At 40.2% G+C, this 21975-nt stretch overlaps 1 protein-coding gene across 3 annotated transcripts in view; it reads right to left on the reverse strand.

Moving 5' to 3' along the window:
- The window catches only part of AMOT (angiomotin), an 82957-nt gene that overhangs the window by 33905 nt on the left and 27077 nt on the right, over positions 1–21975 (reverse strand). For all 3 annotated transcript variants that reach the window (XM_037821466.1, XM_037821465.1, XM_037821467.1), the window contains 3 exons: positions 19247–19391; positions 18281–18373; positions 12204–12349 (listed from right to left, as the gene is read on the reverse strand). In XM_037821466.1, coding sequence (XP_037677394.1) covers positions 12204–12349; positions 18281–18373; positions 19247–19391 — 384 coding nt within the window. The remainder of the gene's footprint in view (positions 1–12203; positions 12350–18280; positions 18374–19246; positions 19392–21975) is intronic.

Here is a 21975-nt window from a genome sequence, read left to right on the forward strand (position 1 = left end):
TTGGATGCTTTGTGGCCTTAAGACTGTAACTGTGTAGTGAAATAAACCCCCATTTTATAAAAGCCTATCTGGTGTTTTGCATTCTGCAGCATTAGCAAACTAGAACAGATTTTGGTACCGAGAGTGGGGTGCTTTTGCTGCTGAGTTTGCAGATACCAAACATGTTGGAACGGCTTTTCAAATGGATAAGGGGAAGATTCTGGAAGAATTGTGAGGAGCTTGATAGAAAAGGCCAAAACTGCTTTAAAGAGACTGTTTATGGAAATATGGAGTCTAAAGATACTTCTGATGAGGACTTGAGCAGAAATGATGAATGTGTTGTTGCAAACTGGAAGAAAGGTGATCCTTGTTTTAAAGTGGCACAGAATTTGGCAAAATTGAGTCCTGGTGTCAGATGGAAGGAAGAATTTGAAAGCGACAACCTGGAATACTTAGCTGAGGAGATCTCCAGACTACATGTGGAGGACATATCCTGGCTTCTCCTTGCAGCTTATAGTAAAATGCGAGCTGAAAGAGATAAACTTAGAACTGAACTCTCGGGTTCAAAGGGACCAGAAGCTGATCACTTGGAAAATTACAAGCTTCCAGGGGGTGGAATCCCAGAAACTACAGCCCAACATGAGGATGTAACCAAACATGGAACCCAGCCGCCATTTCAGTACAAGCCAAGATTGGAGATGGAATTATCCAGAATGGATTTGTGGAAAGTCCTACTGTCTAATGGCTTTGACCCCTGTGTGCTTCATGCAAAGCCAACAGAATTTTTGTGAGATCTTTATAGACGGAGCCATTGCCGGTCTGGACTGGAGGAGACAGACAAGGAAAAAATTAAAGGAAAAATCTCTTCAAAGACAGAGCCATGGAGGTTGAGGTCTGGAGTCAAGAGGTCTCGGGCTGGGAGAGCGGAGTGGCCCACATGCATGGAAAGGGTGAGTTTGCCCTGGAGGTCGAGGGCAGGCTTTCCGCCTCGATGCTCTGGAAGAGTTTTGCCATCTGAGGTCCCAAAGAGGGCGGAGCACATTCCCAGGGAATTGGGGAGAGCCTGGCTGCCACCACACTGTTCTGAAGGGGTTGAGCGTGTGCCCCGGAGATGGAAGGGAATCCGGGAGCTGCCCCGATGTTTGAGGAGGGTGGGGCCGAGAAGGTGGTCTCCCCAATGTGTGGATATGTTGGAGCACTCACCCAAGCATTTGGAGAGAAAAGGGCTACCACAAAGGCACTTAGGAAGCGTTAGACTCCCGCTCTCTCAAGCCCCAAGGATGCAACATTGTTCTGTAAATGACTCTCAGACTTTTGAAATCTAATGGAGTTTGTCCTGCGCGTTTTAGGAACTGTTTTGCTCCTGTTAACCCTGTTTTCCTTACTGTTTCTCCTTATGGCAAGGGAAATGTTTATCCTATGAATGTCTCTCCTTTGTATATTGGGAGCACATAACTTGTTCTAAGTTCACAGATCCACAGCTAAAGAAAAATTATGCCTTAGGACTGGCCATGCCTATAATTGATTTTGATGGGATCTTGTACTTCTTTTGTTACTGAAATGATTTAAGTTTTTGTGATATTGTGATGGAATGAATGTATTTTGTATTTGGAAAGATAATGTCATTTTGGGGTCCAGGGGGTGGAATGTGCCAGTTTGAATGTATTGTGTCCCCCAAATGCCATTGTCTTTGTAGTCTTGTGGGGCAGACGTTTTGGTGCTGGTTGGATTTGCTTGGAATGTGCCCCACCCAGCTGTGGGGCATTAGCAAACTAGAACAACACTGTTTTTAAAGTTCAACTTCCGTGTGAAACCAAAGGAAGAAATGTTTATTAGGTACAAAATCGATATTTGTTGTGACACACTTTTCTAGTCTGCTAATGCTGCTGAAATGCAAAACACCAGAAATGGATTGGCTTTTATAAAGGGGGTTTATTTGGTTACAAAGTTACAGTCTTAAGGCCATAAAGCGTCCAAGGTAAGTCACCAACAATCGGGTACCTTCACTGGAGGATGGCCAATGGCGTCCGGAAAACCTCTGTTAGCTGGGAAGGCACGTGGCTGACGTCTGCTCCAAAGTTCTGGTTTGAAAATGGCTTTCTCCCAGGAGTTCTTCTCTAGGCTGCAGCTCCTCTTCAAAATGTCACTCTTGGTTGCTCTTGGGGCATCCTCTTTTAGCTTCTCTGGAGCAAAAGTCTGCTTTCAACAGTCATCTTCAAATTGTCTCTCATCTGCAGCTACTCTCTCAGCTTCTGTGCATTCTTCAAAGTGTCCCTCTTGGCTGTAGCTCCTCTTCAAAATGCCACTCTCAGCTTCACTGAGTTCCTTCTGTTTGTCAGCTCATTTATATGGCTCCGGTGATTTAATTTAGACCCACCCTGAATGGATGGGGTAACACCTCCATGGAAATTATCCAATCAGAGTCATCACCCACAGTCGGGTGGGGCACATCTCCAAAGAAACACTCAAAGAATTACAATCTAATCAACACTGATACGTCTGCCCACACCAGATTACATCAAAGATAATGGGGTTTGGGGGGACATAGTACATTCAAACCGGCACACACACTATATAATTTAACTTGTGTGGTCAGTTGATTCAAACAACATAATTGCATGGAACATTGAATAGGGAGTGAAATCTGGTTGGTTTGTACAGGCTAGTGTGAAGCCCCAATACATCCCAGAGTAATGTGGGCAGAGAATAAAATTGTATATGCAAAGCACCCTTGAAGGACTAGGGGGAAATGTGGAAATATTGAATTTCCCCACCTGGGGAATTCCTGATATTCTCACCAGCATTGGGGGACTACCAGCTTACTAGGCCAAGACTTTGATCTTGGTGCTTGCCCTTATGAAGTTTGTTACTGCAAAGGAGAGGCTAAGCCTACTTATAATTGTGCCTGAATCACCTCCAGAGAACCTCTTTTGTTATTCAGATGTGGCCTCTCTCTCTAAGCCAACTCTGCAGGTAAACTCACTGCTCTCTCCCCTATGTGGGACATGACTCCCCGGGGTATAAATCTCCCTGGCAATGTGGGACATGACTCATGGTTATGAGCTTAGCCCTGGCATCGTGAGATTGAGAAAGCCTTCTGGACCAAAAGGGAGTTGAAAAATGAAACAAAATAAAGTTTCAGTGACTGAGAGATCTCAAATAGAATTGAACAGTCATTCTGGAGGTTATTCTTACACACTATATAGATAACACTTTTTAGGTTTTAGTGTATTGGAATAGCTAGGAGTAAATACCTGAAACTACTATACTCCAACCCAGTAGCCTTGACTCCTGAAGACTATTGTATAACAATGTAGTTTACAAAGGGTGACAGTGTGATTGGGAAAACCTTGTAGATGGCACTCCCTTTATCCAGTGTATGGATGGATGAGTAGAAAAATGGGACAAAACCTAAATGAAAAATAGGGTGGGCTGGTGGGTTGATTTGGGTGTTCTTTTTTTATTTTTTTTTTTCTTATTCTGATTCTTTCTGGTGTAAGGAAAATGTTCAAAAATAGATTGGGGTGATGAATGCACAACTATATAATGGTACTGTGAACAGCTGATTGTACACCATGGATGATTGTATGGTATGTGAATAATAAAACTGAATTTTAAAAAATTCCCCATTTTATGAGGTAGAAATGCTTTACCTATTTTCAGAGGTGCTGCGTAACAAAAGACCTTTCGGCAGAGCTCATTTTCTGACACACACATGAACACACACACACAGATAAACATATCAGAAATTTTCTTTTTGACAGCCCAGTGAAAGGTAAAGAACAAGGTGGGAGTCAGGATTCTTGGGTTCTAGATCTAGCTTGGCTACTAACTAATGGTAACTTGCTTCCCTGTTTTCAACCTCAGACTCCCCATTTATAAAAATGAAGGGGGAATCAGGAGTCAGTGAATCAAAAAGCTCTGTAGCTGGTCAAAATGAACCATGTCCACTCATTCACATATTGCCTATGGCTGCCTTCCAGCTACAAAGGCAGAGTTGAGAAGATGCAGTTGCCACAGAAACTGTATGGTTCACAAAATCAAAAATATTTACTATCTGGTCCTTTACAGAAAATGTTTGCCAAACCTTGACTGGACCAGGGGATTTCAGATTGTGTTCCAGAGTCCTAGTGTTTGGTGGAGGTGTTTCAGGGGCCACTATGATGGGTGGGTTGTGTGGAATGGGCTCCACTGTCTTTTCACACTTGACACTTCAGTATCTTTAAATGACTTAAGATTCCTGAGGAACCCGTAGAGTTCCACTAGATTATTTCCAAGGGTCTTTCAATTTCTAAATACTGTATGAATCTAAGATTCTCCTTTCCACCTTCAATGTTGATCAATATCTATGAGGCCTAAGCAAAATGGGATCTGAAAATCCTGTATGTAGGCACATTCTTTGAGGTAAAAGCAAAATAAGGTCCTGCCTTGGGTTGTGTGCATGTATATGCAAGAGACAGAAAACACAATGTATATACTTTCCTTAGTATCCCAGATGATTTTTCCCTATGCCTTCAGTGTTCAAGGAAGTGAAAGTTTACTTGAAAATTCCCAAAGCCAAAGTAGTGGCTCAGATCTTCATGCATAAAATGAGTTTTCAGAACCACAGATTAGTTAGTCTGGGTTTCTAATTCAGAGACCAGCACCCATGAACCCCTAGAAGAAGCCAAGTAAATCCATCATTTAAACCACATTTCACTGAGTATTCAGTGAAAGGAAGAAATCATTCCATCTACTTGAGTTGTCTTATAAAATGCAAATTTTCAAAATCTTGTCAAAGCCCCCTTCCCTTGTTTTCCCGAATTCTATTTTCTTCTAATGCTGCTTCTAAAACCACTTTTATTCTGTCTTGATCTTTTAGTCCCACCTGCCCCCTGCCCTGCCTCCTATTGTATCCCAAAGATCCAACCTAAGGTATTTCATCCTTTTTCCTATTTACCAATGGTTCTCAACCAGGGGCAATTTTTCCCCCACCCAGGGGATACTGATGATATCTGGAATCAGTCTTGGTTGTCACCCAGGTGGGGTGGGGGTGCTACTGGCATGTAGTGGGTAGAGAGCAGAAATGCTGCTGAACATCCTTCAATGCACAGGACAACCTCCCACAACAAAGGATTATCTGGCCTGAAATGTTACGAGTGCAAGATAGTGAAACCCTGCTCTATACTTCTGCACTACTGGAGAGATCTCCCACATGTCCATACTTTCAGTAACTGCTTATATTGATATTTTAATGTTATATTTCTAGTCCTGAATTCTCATGCACTGTTTAGTCACAGACCTCTAAGTGACTGAAAGATTGCTCACTTTGAAACTGAATGTGCCCCAGACTGCTTTCATCTTTCCTCAAAATGCCATCCTTCCACTAGTACAGTCACTGTTGATGGTACCACTTACCCTATTTTTCCAGTCTCAGAATCTTGGAATTATTTTTCTCCCCTCTTTCCTTTGTCCACCACATTCAATCCATCACTCTGTCTTAAGTCTAACTAACATCTCTCACATTCTTTCATTCCCTTATAGTTTCATAGCCAAAATGGCTTAAGCCCAATTTCACAACTAAATTATTATAAAATACAATGGAGCCTTACAGATCTTTTTACTTTCAGATGCTCTCCCCCATCAAACACACACACATACACACACACTCACATACACAATCAGCCCACCCTACATTCAGTTGCTGTAACAGACTTCAAGTAGTGCGTTATAACACTGCCTTACTTAAGAACAGAAGCAATCTATTCCCAGCACATGCATTCAACTAACTGGTATTTATTATGGGCCTGCTTTGTCCATAGAACCTTTACACTTCCATTCTTACACCTGTAGACCAGCTGATCTCATCCACATCTCAAACTACTTGGCTCCTTTCAAATTCACCACTCAGTCTCCTGTCACATAGTCCTCTCTGTCCAGCCTAGATACAGCTCTTAAAAATGCCTTTATCAATGTTCTAGGTTCCTACAGCCTTAAAATTCTATTAGGACTATGTAGATGATCAACACTGTATTAATCTAATAACTTCTCCATCCCTCCTCAACAAATCACTAAACTCTCCAGGAGTTCTTCCTTGAATAATCTTACCTGGCTCTGATTGCTACTTTTCTCCATAGCCTCTCATAATCATTTTGTAAGATTGTATTCATATGTAGAGTCTTTCATTCATTCAACAGGTATCTACTAAATGTTTATCATGTGCCAGACCTATTCTATACATGGAATCTGTAGTGATACAGTGGGAAGCAAGACAAAGTCCATACCCTATTCGAGGGCAGTATCCCATAAGCCACTTAAGGTCAGGGCTCTTCTATTTTCCTTCATATTTCTCTTAGATTCTAATTCTAGTTCACTGTTCAGTAAATCCTTGGTGACCAGTTAATAGTAAATAACTGTCAAATATAATATCATAAATGAGCATAGCATAGCTTAGCTAGAACTCTGAAAATGCACAAATAATATGCATATACATTCATAAATGCATTTACTTTGCTTGGTCAAGTCAACATATGGGTTTCAAATCATTCCTATTTAGAGATTAATTTTAAAAGGGGAATCATGAAATTGGGACAAATAATAGCAGGAATGCAAACTGTTGACGAATAAGGCAAATACTTGAGCTCACTCAATTATATTTTCCCATTGCACTTCTGCAATTATTTGAACCCGTTCCCAAGCATTTGGCAGAGCCCTTAACCCTCTTCTGACTCAGGAAAATCTGATCCCTGCAAATGAATACCACGTGATGGCATCTCTTTCTTACTTCCAACAACTGTGGATGTCTTTCAAACTTATTTTCTAGAGGATGGCTATACACAAAATTATGTCTGGGACTCCTGAAGCTACCCATTTGCCTCAGCTATTTTCAAGGAAGTGACTTAATCATGAACTTGCTCCATTTATTGACTGGTGGACAAGGTACAGGTTGGATATTTTGGATTTAAGAAATCTGGGTTTTTCTTCTAGATTTATCACAAACTGTATATTACCTCATCTGTCTTTAGTTTCCTAATCTGTTGAAAAGGATAACACTTGCAAGGATCTCAGGGGGATATAATAATCTATTTGGAAATATTTCCAAAAGGTTAAAAAAAACAGATTGGGAGGCAGAGGGGGTGAAGTTTTAATACTATCTGGATGAACACCAACATTTACACACATTTCATCGACTAAAGGATATTCAGATGAGTAATGTAGAACTAATTCCAGTGCCACAGAGGCCATCCTTCATTATGCCTGATTTTCTTCTTCCATTCTACTGTCCACAACTCCAAACACTTACTATTTCACAGATGTCACAAGTGAAGTGCACTTTCTTTGTTCATCTCCTTCTTACAACTAGTTATATGTTGCTCCATGAGCCTTCAGTAATTTCACTTTGATTTAATTTAGTCTTACCCAGGGGACCCTGGCTCCAAGAAAGATTTCATGCTGAAGCAATTTAGTAACACTACCCTGGTATTAGCAAGCTGCCTATATCTACTGCCAAGAGGCTGTGGTCCACTGGTGGATATTAAAAGAACAGAAGATAGAAAACCACCTCTAGAAACTTGCTACCTCCAGAATGGAGCTCATGCTATAAGGGAAACTAAAAAGAAATCCACAAGGTTCCCAATTTGGAGATTTCAAAAGCCAAAATCATAGGAAAGGCTGAGAAAATTGAGCTCAGAGAGGTCGTTCCATCTCTCTTTGGGGTGGGGACATAATTTCTTAACATATTCGGTGGAGTAACACCTACTTCAAAGAAAATACATTGCCACAAATATGGAAAATGTCATCCTGAGATGAAATGCCCTTCAAAGAAGTCAATGATTCATCAGTCGAACACCATGAAGATTTCTGGGTGAATATATACTTTATCAAAATTCCTATCAACCTCAAAATGCACACCTAATTCACATCCTTAGATCTTCCACCTAAATTTATAATCCATCATAACCACTGTGTGTGAGTTCTACCCATACCTACAAAATCCTGTTGTTCTTTGAAAATCATTTGGAACATTAGACGTATAAACGTTTATGCCTAGGACATTGTGCTCTAATATTGAGAAAGGAGGAAACTGGTTATGATGAACTGTGTGGATAGGTGTGGTAGGAGGAAAATTATGCATCTCTAAAAACAAAGACAAATCAAACAAGTGGCAAGGGATCTTGATAAAAGAAAAAATATCAGCCATGGAAAAGAATGGTGGAATTGGAGGGAAACAATATGAATTTACTTTTGGAGAATTGAGTGAAGTGACAATATGGCTCTGGAAAACTCACTGGGTTTCCCAACAAGAGTTTATCAATGAGATGTCTAAATCATCAGCCAGTGATTTCAGTTCAGACAAGGTTAACTACTTGGACCCTCTATCCCTGTGTCTCTCTGACTGTCATTCCATCCCCAAGCCAAAGAATAAGGCTCACTGGCACTTCCTGCCAGCCTTCCACATTCTGCTCTGTCTCTTCCAGTACACTCCAGTCAGTAAGCAGCCCACCCGCAGCATCTTCTCTCTTTGATCTTGCCAAGGACTTTTTCCCACCATCCTGAAACAACTGCTCAAGCAATAGCTCAGCTCTGGATAATCATAAGACAGCAGCCAGCCAGAAACCCTGAGCCTTGTGAGTGGATATGCAGGACACAGAGTTCTTTTGACTTGGAGTTTAATGAGCCTCCACTTCAATAAGACCTACGTGTCCCGAAAGATAAGGGCAAGGATGGAAAGGCACCATTTACCTTGGCTGGCTGCCTGCTGCAGATTGGTGTTAAGTCCTGGATCATAGTGACTCACCAAGAAAACCAGTCTGCTTTTTAGTTAGAACACTATCCCCTTCCCAGCAAGACACCTCCCTGTATGTCAGCAGAGGAGAGTCCATGAGAGAATCTGGGATGAATTTGGAAGAGGATTGAAATTGTGAGTGCAGGATAAAGTTCTCTGTAAGACTGAGGCATCATTTCTTTATAGAGCTTAGGGCATGGTGACTGTAGAGTATCATGAGCAAGAGACTTAATGAAATTAGAAAGAATGAATTTTAGGAAAAGGCATCTAAATGAGGACTTTGTAGAGAAACAGACATAAATGCATGCAAGGGTCCCCAGAGCAACTTGATACAATCAGAAATAGTGACTTTGAGCTTACAGGGCTGAGAAAATACTCTCTAAACAAAAGGCCCAATTTGGGAAGATTTCTCTAACTCTGATTTGCTAAGTAGACTAGAGGGGCTTTCCCTTGAAGAACCTCTAAGTCCTGAGAAAAAAAGGAAATCTGTGGTGCCATTTGTAAGCCATAACTAAATTATCTGTTTATATGGGACATGGGCAAGTCATCTAAAATATTCCTGTGTCATCAAACATGACCCTGCTTTTCATTCACATATATTCTTCTTGGTTTAAAAATGTCCACTGGTTTTGTGAAGAAAAAACAATAAGGAATCCTTACTATATCAGTTCCAGAGCTGTCCTTTCACCTTAAATACCTCCTTAATGTTCCAGACTTAGAAAGGTTACCCCAGCAAGAGTTAGGCCTCACAGGGTTTATGTGAGTCATAGAAGAAAAACAAAACTTCACTTAGAAATTCCTATCTTTGAAGATAAAGATACGGGATGTTTTCCTTTGAACATTATAGAGGAGACAGGGAAAACACCACCAAAGAGCAAATACAGCTCTGATAGGCTGCTAACAAGAGGAAAATAAAAATCCATCTATTTTCACTGAGATGTGATTTCAAGCCTTTATATGTGCTAGACATGATTTGGGTTGAGAATCTGGAAGCCATTACATGACCTCAGATTCTGCTGGGTAGAGAACAAAAGAAGTATGGTATACAAAGTACACACAAGCATACATACATGCCCCTCACACTGTGAGCTTACTCTCCCAGTCACATGTTCCACCTTTTTTATCAAAAGAAACTCAGAATTTCCAAACAATTAGACTCCATGCAAAAGCAGAAGTTGGATGAGGATTTTAAAATTAGCAATAATTAATAAGCTCATTTGAGATACCTGGCCACTGGAAACCATCATTCAATCCTAACCCAATAGTCACAGCTTCCTCTTTAAATTGCAAATCTACATATTTTGGGGCAGGCCCCCAGAAAACTACTAACAATCTCTGGAACAATCCTCAGAAATTGGAAACCAGAAATATATTTCAGACCACTCTTTCAGTGAGGGCTGCCTTATGGGAAAGTACAGATTAACATCTTCTCCATACATATATATTATTTTTAGTTACCACTGTGCCCTTAGACATTATAAGCCAAAAGATTGTAGTCTTTTCCCCCATTTATCTCTGACTGGACAGGCACCCTTCCTGGAGAGGAAGTTGGGCTGTACATACACCCACAGTCTCAAATCCACTTGGAAAAGCTTCTCAGAATCTGTTGAAAAGAGGGACCCAAAGGATAAAACATATATTCTTAAAAAAATTAAAAGATGCAGAGGTTACTAAATCTGAACATGCTCCCACACTTTCTTTTTGGGAGTTGAACCAAAGGATGATTCAGACAGGGAGGCAGGCAGCAGGGTCTAGGGAATGAAGAGTCGTGAGATTCCAGTTTCATTCCTGGCTCTATCCAAGACTTGTCAAGTGATCACCAGAAAACTACTTCTCAGTGGGTCTCTCAGTTTTCCCTTCTTTAAAAGAAAACAGTCTTATCCCTGCCCTGTGATTTACTTCTTTATATCCTGGTGAAAGGGGGGAGAGAAGAGAATACATGAAGTATAGTTAAAGGCTAATGGGTGCACTAAGCTCCTTACACCTGGACCCTGGACAAATATAAGTATCCCACAGTTTCAATAAAGCAACTTAACAGTATTTCTGATGTAGACAATTGATTTAGCAACAAATTAATCTGATTTTATACAGCCTAATGCTTAACACTTAAGTGATTTAAGCTAAAGGACATCATGAGATAGACGGCAATCTAAATGAGGCATCTAAATGAGCACAACTCCAGTAAGCATTTTAATACCTACAAAAGAACTGAGGATACATATAGGTCAGGAAATCTCCAGGAACTAGAACCATTCTTACTGAGGGAGAGAAAGCAGGCAATGAATGAAGGTAGGAAACATATCTCATGTACAACAGGCAGGATGCTGAGGGTGTGGGCACCAAACATTTTTTTGCCTCGAGTTTAAACACTTTCAACTTGAAATAATGGAAGCTACTTTTGTTCATTCAAACATCTCAACTTGTAAAATAAATGTCAGTGAGACATAAAGTTTTCTTTACTGAGTTACATTTTACCTTCAATATTTGCTCAAACACACCAATTCCCTGAAGTGCAAAGCATCAAAGATTTAGTCAAACTACAGTACAATGACCACTGACATCCAAAATTAATGGTAAGCCAGCAGCAATGTTCCCTCTATTTTATATGAATTCAGTTTAGTGTTGCAATTGAGTAAAATATACATTGAGACTAATCAGATATATATTAATCATATGCTTAATAGTTTTGGGACCCTTGCATTTGTCAAGGTAAAGCTCCATCACTGCACACAAATAACTGACTACTTCACCCCACTACATAACTATATTGTAGAACCTAGCCACTAAGAGCCATGGCACAGCTCTTGACCAGTACATTCTCGTGGAATAAACTTTGAATTGTCTTTGAGTCCTATCCTGTCCCAGTCCTTGAATTCTGCTTCTATATTCCAAAATCAGCCTGTAAAGTAAGTCCAACAAGAGGTATAGCCATCAAGATTCATCTTTAATCTGGGAGGGAACTGACTTCCCATTAAGCATGGGGAGACGACTGTTCTGATTTCAAGATCCTTGGAGTATTTTAAAATATCTGCAATCATTTCTAGCTTTTCCAAAATAAAGCTTAAAAGCCCTGTAAGGGCAGGAAATTAAATATACATACATATATATATATATATATTATATATATATATATATATATATATATATATGCCACAGGCTTATGGCAGTACTAGATACATAGTAAGAACTTGGCAGCATGAAGCTTATTAAACAAATGAGCAAATGGAAATCACTCCTTGATTCTGTTCCTTTCCTATTTTTGAGCAAAAGGAAGGAACTTGCAGAAAAGACAAAAGAAATCAAAGTCCACTCACAACAGCACAGCTGTAACTAAGCATCAAATGGCACCTTCTTGTCAGGGAGTTGTCCAGCTGCCAATTCACCAAAATGGGGATCCGAGTGCCTTTGATTTCCCAGCTTCCCCATTCTCAGGCTGTTATACTACCTGATGAAATCATACCTCTTCCTCCAGCTTCACCACTTTGGCCTGGGCATTGCTCAGGGCCTGGTCTCGGATTTCGATGTGTCGCCTTTGGTCTTCATTGGTAGAACGGGCAGTGGCCAGCTCTGCTTCCAGTTTCTCTTTCTCTCGCTGGCTTTCTTTATCTATCAAGACACAAAATATCAATACTGCCATACTGGAGCTGGCTCAAAGCCTTACTTGAGCAAAACTGACAATCATGCCCATTACCATAAGTTCCACTATTCTATCAGACAACTAAAAAATATAAATAAAACAAAACAGAATAACCCAAGATCTGGGCTCTCTCACTAGCTCTGCCACTAACTTGTTGCATGAATTCAGAAAAGTCACTTAACGATGGCTGTTGTGCATAGGCAGTGAGAAAGTAGATGCAAAAGAGTATTATGAAAAGTTTTGAGCACTACACAAAGGGAATATACCTCAGTGCTTATGCGTTTGTGTGTGTGTGTGTGTGTGTGTGTATCTCAGAAGAGACAGTAGGCTTGTCACTTCAATTTTATTTCTTCAAAATGGTCTTACATTGGCAAAAAAAGCAGCTGAGCTTAAAAAAAATCCCTGTTGTTTCCTCTTGACAGTATGTTAAATAGCTCTAAAAATGTTACTTAAAAACTGTATAATACTTAAAATCTCACCCTCTATACACCAAACTGAGATCAAGTCTGTTAGATGACATCTCTCTAGGGATAGCTTATCCTAACACTACCCCTAACACAACCCCCTTTATCTCAGAATCTGCTTCTCTTGGGAATGCAATGTCTTTAAAAAGAGTATGAGGCAAAACTGGAAGCCATTCTTGTGCTTTTCCCTGCTCCTCTTGCAGGATAGAATGGGTGCAGGAGTAACACTGGAAAGAGCTGGGTCAGAGGGGATAAGAGCAGGATCAGAGGAATACAGGCAGCTATTTCACCTGAAAAAACATCCTCTACTTGATAATGTCCATTTCTGCTGGGTTAGCAGAGTTAAGCCTAATAGAGTTTTAATGTTTAGATTAATTTTTTAATAAAAGTAATCTGATATGCTTATGTGCTTACATTATATATGTATTATATATGTAACATATTATGTATATATGACTTTGACCTTAGAATGGAAGAGCTTAGTGGGCAGAAAATGGTAAATGGTCTTTCTGGCTTAGATTTTATAGAGACTCAAGTTAAACAGTACCCATATAATGAGGACTAAATAAATATCTGTGGATGGATATGAGAAGGGTAGGGGAAGAAAGCATCATGGGACAGGAGCCAATCTATAACTTTCAGAAGAATGGAGAGACAGTATTACAAGTTAGCATTTTAATAAGTTAATACAGACTTATTATCTAAACAGATTTTACACCTTTGTCCATATGCTATTCTTATCTCAATCTGCCCTCTTATAGTGACTATACCTTGTTAGAATACCCATAGATGACTCAAACATTTGAATATTACACCTGAAGTTACTGTCACTAATTCCCAGGTTATTCTCATTCCTCCCAAACTATCAGTTAGATTCCATTGCTTGGTCTTCGTTTTGGTGACTGTTTTAGTTGGATGGGCCTCCTGATGGTCTGTCATAAGAGCTCACTCGTTGGTCACTTTCACCAGCAGGGTGAATCCTATCTTGGGAACAAAATTCCCTAAAATTAGAGCCATTAGGTCTAGAAAACCTTTTCTGAACAGGATAAGCAGTCCTCATAAAATCCTGGTGAGGGCATGTGTGAAATGAACAGCAGCTGTCGAACTGGGAACAGAGCTCAACCCTTTGGATTCGTGCCTTCCATCACATTAAGATTTGGAGTGCCCCTGAGCTAGGGAATTAAGAGTACTGTTGATGTTCAATGAATAAACTATCCTTCTTCCCCCAGGCAAAAATGCTACCAGAAGTCAACAAATATATAAAAACAGGGACATCAAGTATCATTTGCAGTTATCCACAACCACCTTCACCCCCATTCCTGACACATACTGAAGACTCTGGTGTCTCTCTCACAGACTTATCTAGGGAAAAGTAAGCAGAAGGTCTACAGAAGCTATAGGAACCCCTCTTCCACATTTTCATTTGCTCTTTGTAACTGAGTTTTGCATGTTAAAAAGCAGAAGTGAAGAACACATACCTTGCCCTCAGGCAAAAGGCAAGATAATGAATGTGACCAACAAACTCTGAGAGTACTAGCCTTAGTGGAAAAGCTTAGTGAAAAGTACTCCAGAGCCTTCCTTGACTCACTGTTGAAAATAAAATGCTGTTGAAAAGAGGAAAAAAGAAAAAAAACCATGAGTATGCTAACCACTTCCTGGTTCTGCCTCTTTTTTAAATTTGAAAATTACTTCAGAGGAAAACCCCTTCTTAATTCCCACTCTATGGAGTTCTGTTGGAGCTGTGAATTTATTCAAGACGTTGGTTCTTTGAGGGGTGGGGTAGAAAAAAAAAAAACACAAACATGCATACAAAAAAATTGAACCACATAAACCACTGAGGAGTCTAATCAAGAAAAAAGGCAGAAGCATAAATAAAGGAAATTAGAATTGAATAGGGGAAAACAGCTACAGAAGTAGAGGAAATTAAAATAATCCTAACAGAGTTCTTTGCCAACTCTATTCAGATAAAATTGAACATATGACTGAATCTTTTTCTGGAAATACATAAACTGCTAAAATTTGTACCAGAAGAGATTTTATGCCATAATGAAGTGGTGCTTATGCCAGGCATGCAAAGTTGGTTCAATATCACAGTCCTGAATCTATTTTCAGTAGTTTAAATAGGTTAATGGCTATAGCCCTGGTCCTGCCTGACTTGTCGTTGACATGAACCAGTCAGTTAACCCAACCCCCAACCAAGTCTTGATTTCCTGTCTTTTAAATTAGAAGTAACAATACCATCTAATTTAACTTCATAATATTTTTTAAGGATCAAATGAGATAATGGATTTATTTAAATTCAAGAAACATAAGAAAGCACAAACACCAAAGGAAATTACTACATAAATAAAGAATATGATTATGATTAATAATGGTAATCTGAAGCTACAAAATATGCCTTGCTTTGCGAGCTGACAAATCCTGTGTATTAGTTCTTAGAACGAGAAGGTCGAGACTCACCTGACATACAATTAGTAACTCTGTGTTGCCGAATCCAGGGTTGTATTTTAGCTACAGGTGACCATGACATATGTAGCTATGTTTCATGCCTTTCTAGCTCCCTCTCTTTTTTTTTTTAAATTCAGTTTTATTGAGATATATTCACATACCATACAATCATCCATGGTGTACAGTCAGTTGTTCACAGTACCATTATATAGTTGTGCATTCATCACCCCAATCTATTTTTGAACATTTTCCTTACACCAGAATCAGAATCAGAATAATAAAAATAAAAAAGAACAACCAAATCACACCCCCCATCCCACTCTACTTTTCTTTTAGGTTTTATCCCCATTTTTCTACTCATCCATCCATGCACTGGATAAAGGGAGTGCGATCCACAGGGTTTTCACAATCACTCTGTCACCCCTTGTAAGCTACATTGTTATACAATCGTCTTCAAGAGTCAAGGCTACTGGGTTGGAGTTTGGTAGTTTCAGTTATTTACTTCTAGCTATTCTAATGCATTAAAACCTAAAAAGGGTTATCTATATAGTGCATAAGAATGTCCACCAGCGTGACCTCTCGACTCCATCTGAAATCTCTCAGCCACTGAAGCTTTATTTCGTTTCATTTTGCATCCCCTTTTTGGTCAAGATGTTCTCAATTCTACGATGCTGGGTCCAGATTCATCCCCGGGAGTCATATCCTGTGTTGCCAGGGAGATTTACACCCCTGGGAGTCAGGTCCCACGTAGCAGGGAGGGCAGCAAGATCACCTGCCAAGGTGGCTTAGTTAGAGAGAGAGGGCCAAATCTGAGCAACAAAGAGGCACTCAGGGGGAGACTCAGGCACAATTACAAGCAGGTTAAGCCTCTCCTCACAGCAACAAGCTTCATAGCTAGCTCCCTCTCTTTTTAACCACACCAGAAACCACAACCAGTAGTTTAGACTTGGAATTGGCAGTAGAGTCATCTTCCTCTCAAGAACTCGGTACTTAAGTCTGTAGGAAAAAATGTAATAGGGCAGTTTTGCCCTCCTGATTCTGACTTCATGTATCTATTCACACGTACTTGGGAGAGAAATAAGTATACTTATTGCACACCAGGTATTTTACTAATATAATCTCACTTAATCCTCAGAACAAATATACAAGGAAAGTAGTATTCTGTTCTCCATTTTTCAAATGATGAAAATGGAGACTCAGAGAGCTTAAATGACTTGTACAAGGTCCCACAAATGGTAAATCAGTAGCGGAGCCCATATTTCAACCCAGGTTGTTCTAAACTCTTTCTACTATACCAGACTGTCTTCTCCTGGGGTGGAATTGGTTTGACCTCTCTAAGATTATTGGAACATGTTCCCCAGGGAGGCTTTTCAATATGGGTTTCTTTTCTCCTGCCACATTTCAACTACATAGGGTGGTCAATGTCCAAAGGCAAAATAAATTAAGAGGGCAAAGAATCCCTCTTCCCTGCTTAGTTGGTAGAATCCACTTTTCCCCTCTCAAGCCACTTGACAGTCTTTCCCCTTGCTGTTAATAAAGAGGGCAAAGAGGGTAAATAAAATAAAGAGGGCAAAGAGGGTTAAGAGGGCAAAAAAGCCCTCTTCCCTGCTTAGTTGGTAGAATCCACTTTTCCCCTCTCAAGCCACTTGACAGTCTTTCCCCTTGCTGTTAATAAAGTTTGATCTACTAAATTACTACATTTTATAAACCAGTAGCAGAGCTCCTAGGACACCTGAAATACCATCCCCATACAGAGGATTGTGAATAAGCAGATTCAGGGCAAGAATACATTTGCTGTTTTGCTTTTTTTTTTAATTTTGTCCTGGAAGGCTGTTCCTTCTTTCTGCCTGTGAACTAGCTTCCAGTGTAAGGGTGACACCACAAAAGCAACTTCACCTCATAGAAATTTATACTAGGCACTGATGACACCAGAGAAACTACATTCCTTCCTCTAAGATATTCTGACAAAGGAGGGATGCTCAGGGAAAAAAAGGAAGAAACAAAAAACCCAGTTTTGAAGCCAGAGCATAAAAGAACAACCTAAGAAGGGAGGGGAATATTGTAAGTGAAGATCAAACAAACTTGTAAAAGCCAACCAGAAGCTGGATGGAATGACTTGAAAGGGTCATTTGGAGGCACAGCAAAGATGGGGACTGGCAAGTCACCATCAAGCACTACTACAGCTGGGAGCTGCATTGAGGGAGGCTGGGGATGGGGGAAATAAACTACTGGCATCTGCAAAAATGAGGGCAGTTCATTTGGTTCCCCTCCAACTCTCCCTACAGACTCAATACACTATGCAGCTTTTATTGCTGGTTTTATTATGGCAATTGGAAAGAATTAGGCATTGCCCATTAGGGACCAATAAAAAAGAGGATTAATTCATTGTCAAGGTCTTATTTGTATTTCTAGACAAAGGAAATACTTTCATGAAAAAGACATAGCTCTGCCTTCCCCCACACCCTCCAAATCTGCAACCAGAGTCACCAGTTCAGGCCATAATGGTGGTTCCTCTCTAGCTATCCTTGCAATCTGTGGGCATGCAATGATATGATATAATACAAGGTGTTTAAGTGCCCGCTACCAGGTGCAGGTAAAATATTTCAAACACTGGTTATCAATCCTGCATAGTAACATCCTATCTCTACCAGAGACAGCCCATGGAGCCTTCTAAGAAAATCCCTTCAATGTTAAAGGATCCCATGTTTCTTCAGCTAGCGGTAAAAATAGCAGGGATTTAAAGGTGCTTCTTTGCTTATATACAGAAGGAGCCATGTTGATGGGACTAGATATTGCAGCAAGCAGCCTACTTGGCCTATAAGGAAAAGAACAGAATCTTCCAAAATTCATGCCTGAACAAGGAAAACCAATAGATGACATTCATTTGGCCCTGGTTGTTTTAGAAGGCTGAATAGAACTGTGTAATCTTTTTGCACACCTCTCTTCCATCAGTACATTAATATACGTGATCCCGACGCTTCAACTTACTTTTAGCAAAGAGCTGAGAGATGGTTTTTCTGGTATCCTCTGACCCCTCATACTCCTTCTCAGCAAGCTGCTTGTTGGCAGTCTCTAGGCGCTCTGTGGAATTTGGAGACAATGAACAGGGCCCCAAATATGTGCTGTTTGCCCTCTAAGTACTGGCCTTTGGCAAAACAAGCCTGCTTCTTCTTGCTAAACAGGAATGAGTGTCAGCAACATAAGTTTGCAAATGTGAATTCCCAGAAAAACTAGACCACGGTGGTGAAGAAAGGTGAGTATGAAATACTTTCACTCCTCACTGACAAAATTTAAGTGTAGAATTCTAAATGTCAATGAAGGAATATTTTATATCTAACCAGGGGTTATTGTAAAATCTTTAATATCAAGCAATGTCAAAGCTGGAAGGCACCATGGACAGCATCTATCTCAGCCCCTTCATTTTATAGATAAGATAACCAAAACCCCAAGATAGAAAATAACTTTCCCAAGATCATCAGTTCTGAAGGTGTCAAACGTGGCTGAAAGAAGAAACAATTCTTGCCATCTTCAATGTCATTGTGTTAAGGTAAAAGGAGAGTCATAGAAATAACAGTTGGAGGACATCACCATCTCAAGCTTGTACAGCCAAAAGATGTGCCACTCTTCAAATCCTGTAAAGGAAGAGGGGCAGCACCAGTGATGGCAGCAGGGCACGGGATCCAGGAGTCCCAGGAGAGATACTGCCTGATTAACACATCAGCTTGGTGGCTCAGAAAGACAGTCAAATGGACCTTCCCACTTTGATTAAGCAAGCTGGAGACCAAGTACTATTGCAGTCACAAAAACCTAGCCTGATATATTCCCTGCAATATAGTGGCCATACCAGTGGGTTGAACAATCCATAAGAGCTTAGTATTATGCTCCTCAGCCCTTCTGTTAGCTACTCTGCCCAACTCTTCAGAAGTGGAAAGAGAAGCCCGTTGATTCCCTCACCTCTCAGATCCCTGTTGAAGTCATGCATTCTCCGAATCTCCCCTTCAAGCTTGTTTCTCATAGCTTTCTCTAGGGCCTCTCTTTTGGAGGATGACTTCACAAGGTTCTCATATGCCTCTGAGACACGCTGGATTTCTGTTTCCACCTTAACAAAAGGAAAGATGGCGATGAAGGTAGGAGGTTGATGGGGAAGATGGTCTGAAAACATATGTGCAAATCCTCAATGATAGCCTCTTCCAGGGCTTTACAGATTGCCAGGAGGCAAGTGCGACACACCGTGTCATTAGATTTTCTTAGGTTAAAAAAAAAAATACATCTTCTGTCTTCAGAGAAGGTTGCAAAATAAGAGTAAATTTCATAACTATAGTTAAAAATTGATTTTAATTTCCAAATAAAAATTCCCTTAATTTCAAAAATATTAATAAGAATATGTATAGTATGAAGATACCTTTTTTCCAGAGCATTCAAAGGGCTTTCACATGTTTATTTCAATTTGCCCTGATACCAGCATAGGCAAGGATTTTTCTCCCCATTTTAGCAGAGAGAAAAGTTCAAGTACCTTTCCCAAAAGCAAGTCAATGGCAAAGATGAACCCTAAGAACTCTAAGTCAATAGTGCAGTTCAATTTAATGAAGATTTAGGAAGAACCTAATATTTGCGAGAAGTTTTTAAGGCACTGTGCAGTGTATAAATATGAATAAGGACACTTTTTATCCTCAAGGAGCCTTCAATCTAATGAAGCAAAAGAAGACAGGAAAACATGCATCATTATGAAAAGCAAGAGCAATGTTATAAAATACAGAGAAGGAAGAGATTATTCCTGTTTGGAGGTGAGGGGAGTGGAGAACAATTTCAGGGAGGAAGTGGCATTTGAGACAGATACTGAAAGACGGGTCGGATTTCAATGAGCAGAGGTGAGGGGAAGGGTATTGTATTCTGAGTGAGCAAATGCATTCCCAGAACGACCAGTAGTCCAGTTTGGCTGAACACTATGGGGTACACAGAGGTAAGCTGGTAAAATATGGCTGTAATTATACATTGGAGTCAGATCATAAAAGGGCTTTATTGCCGGGCATTTGGACTTGATCCTGTAGTCAGTGGAAAACTGATATACGTTTCTGAACAGGAATTTATGGTCAGATTTATGGTTTATGACACCCCTGAAATTTTGAAAATTGGGGGAAAAAGTCTTGCTCTGAAACAGCCAGAATCAGGAAGAAAGCAAGAGATTAGATTCCAGAGTCTTTCTATAACCATTATAGCTCCACTGCACATACAATAACCATGGAGATATTTACATATAGTTTGTATATGACAAATAAACTGCATGGCCTATTCTCAAGCAATTTTCAAATTAAATTTCACTCCTGCAATCATGCTGCATTCCTTTTCAATTTCCTACTATCCTCCTTAACAAAGCTCAGGGTACTTTATGGGGACAAATATTAGACCCTAGGTCTTTCCCCTAGGAAAGGTACGACTACCAAACAACTCAGAATCAACCTGCCCCATCTCCAAACTTGTGCCTGAGACAGGACTGCCTGCAAACAAATAAGGCTTACACCACAGAAAAGAGCAGACTTGAAAGTGTTTTCTTCCTTCTTGCAGATGGCACCAAGATAGCAGCACAGAAGGTGAAAACTGGTGAATGGCATTTAGAGACAAGATCTGCAAGGCCTGAGCTTAAAGAAGCTTTTGCATGAAATTCAAGTGCTGGGTTGAGAAAATCAATATTACCATTTGAAAGAGCTGGTTTGGTGTTGGTCTGCCCTAGGCAGCCTTTTAAGCTCAAAGCTATCCATTTCCCCACAGAATGCAGCACCTGGAAGGTAGTTCCTTTACTCAAGTAGTTCAGAGTGCTATTTCAATATCTTGTTCCAATACTTTTCCTACCCTCTATGTAGATACTGTACCCTTCAAAAGGACAAGTTGCACATCTGTCAACAGGGCCTTCCAGGAAAAGAAGTTATAGAATAGCATGGCCATTATCTGGTCTTGGTGGTGGTGGTGGTGGGGGGGGACAGGGGAAAGGGAGAGTGGTGGTGGGTTTCCAAACTTATTCTATGTCTACATATTTCCCTCAGGAGCTTCAGGTTTTTCTTTTTTTTTTTTTTTTTAGCCTCAGCTGGCTACAACTCTTCTCCACACTTTCCTTTTCCTCTTCTACATCCCTGTCTTTCCAACCCACTGAGACCTTGTGTTGGCCTTCACTTCTCCCAACTCCCAAACTGTGCCAATTATGCTTATTTTGAGGTGTCTTTCTCCATACTAACTGCCAGGCCCATACTTATTATTCTAACACTGGTATTAGAATAAGTCTTTTGATCGTATGCTTACCCAAACAACAACAAAAATTTCTACTTCCCTGTCACACATCTTCTGCAAAAGAAAAAAAAATTACCAGTATCTTTGGCAAAGAAGGTGCAGAACTGGCTCAATGTTCAATTATTGCACCAAAGATGGGGCAGGGGCCACCCTGAATTTGGGGAAGGGGCATCAACAGTTAATCTAATCAACCAAACCAGGCCAGTCTGCCCCTAGTGTGTGAATATAATTAATTAATTGCACCAATGTGAGGGGGTATAGTTAAAATGAGAGGAGTGAGTAAAGGAAAAACAGTCCTCTCTCTACCCAACAAGCCCCCTTTCAGATTCAAGAAAACTGGGGGGAGCTTTTTTGCTACATGAAAGTACTTAGCTGATAATACACCCTTCTTTAGGACTCAGATA

Source organism: Choloepus didactylus, chromosome X, assembly GCF_015220235.1.
Source record: "Choloepus didactylus isolate mChoDid1 chromosome X, mChoDid1.pri, whole genome shotgun sequence".
Classification (NCBI taxonomy): domain Eukaryota; kingdom Metazoa; phylum Chordata; class Mammalia; order Pilosa; family Megalonychidae; genus Choloepus; species Choloepus didactylus.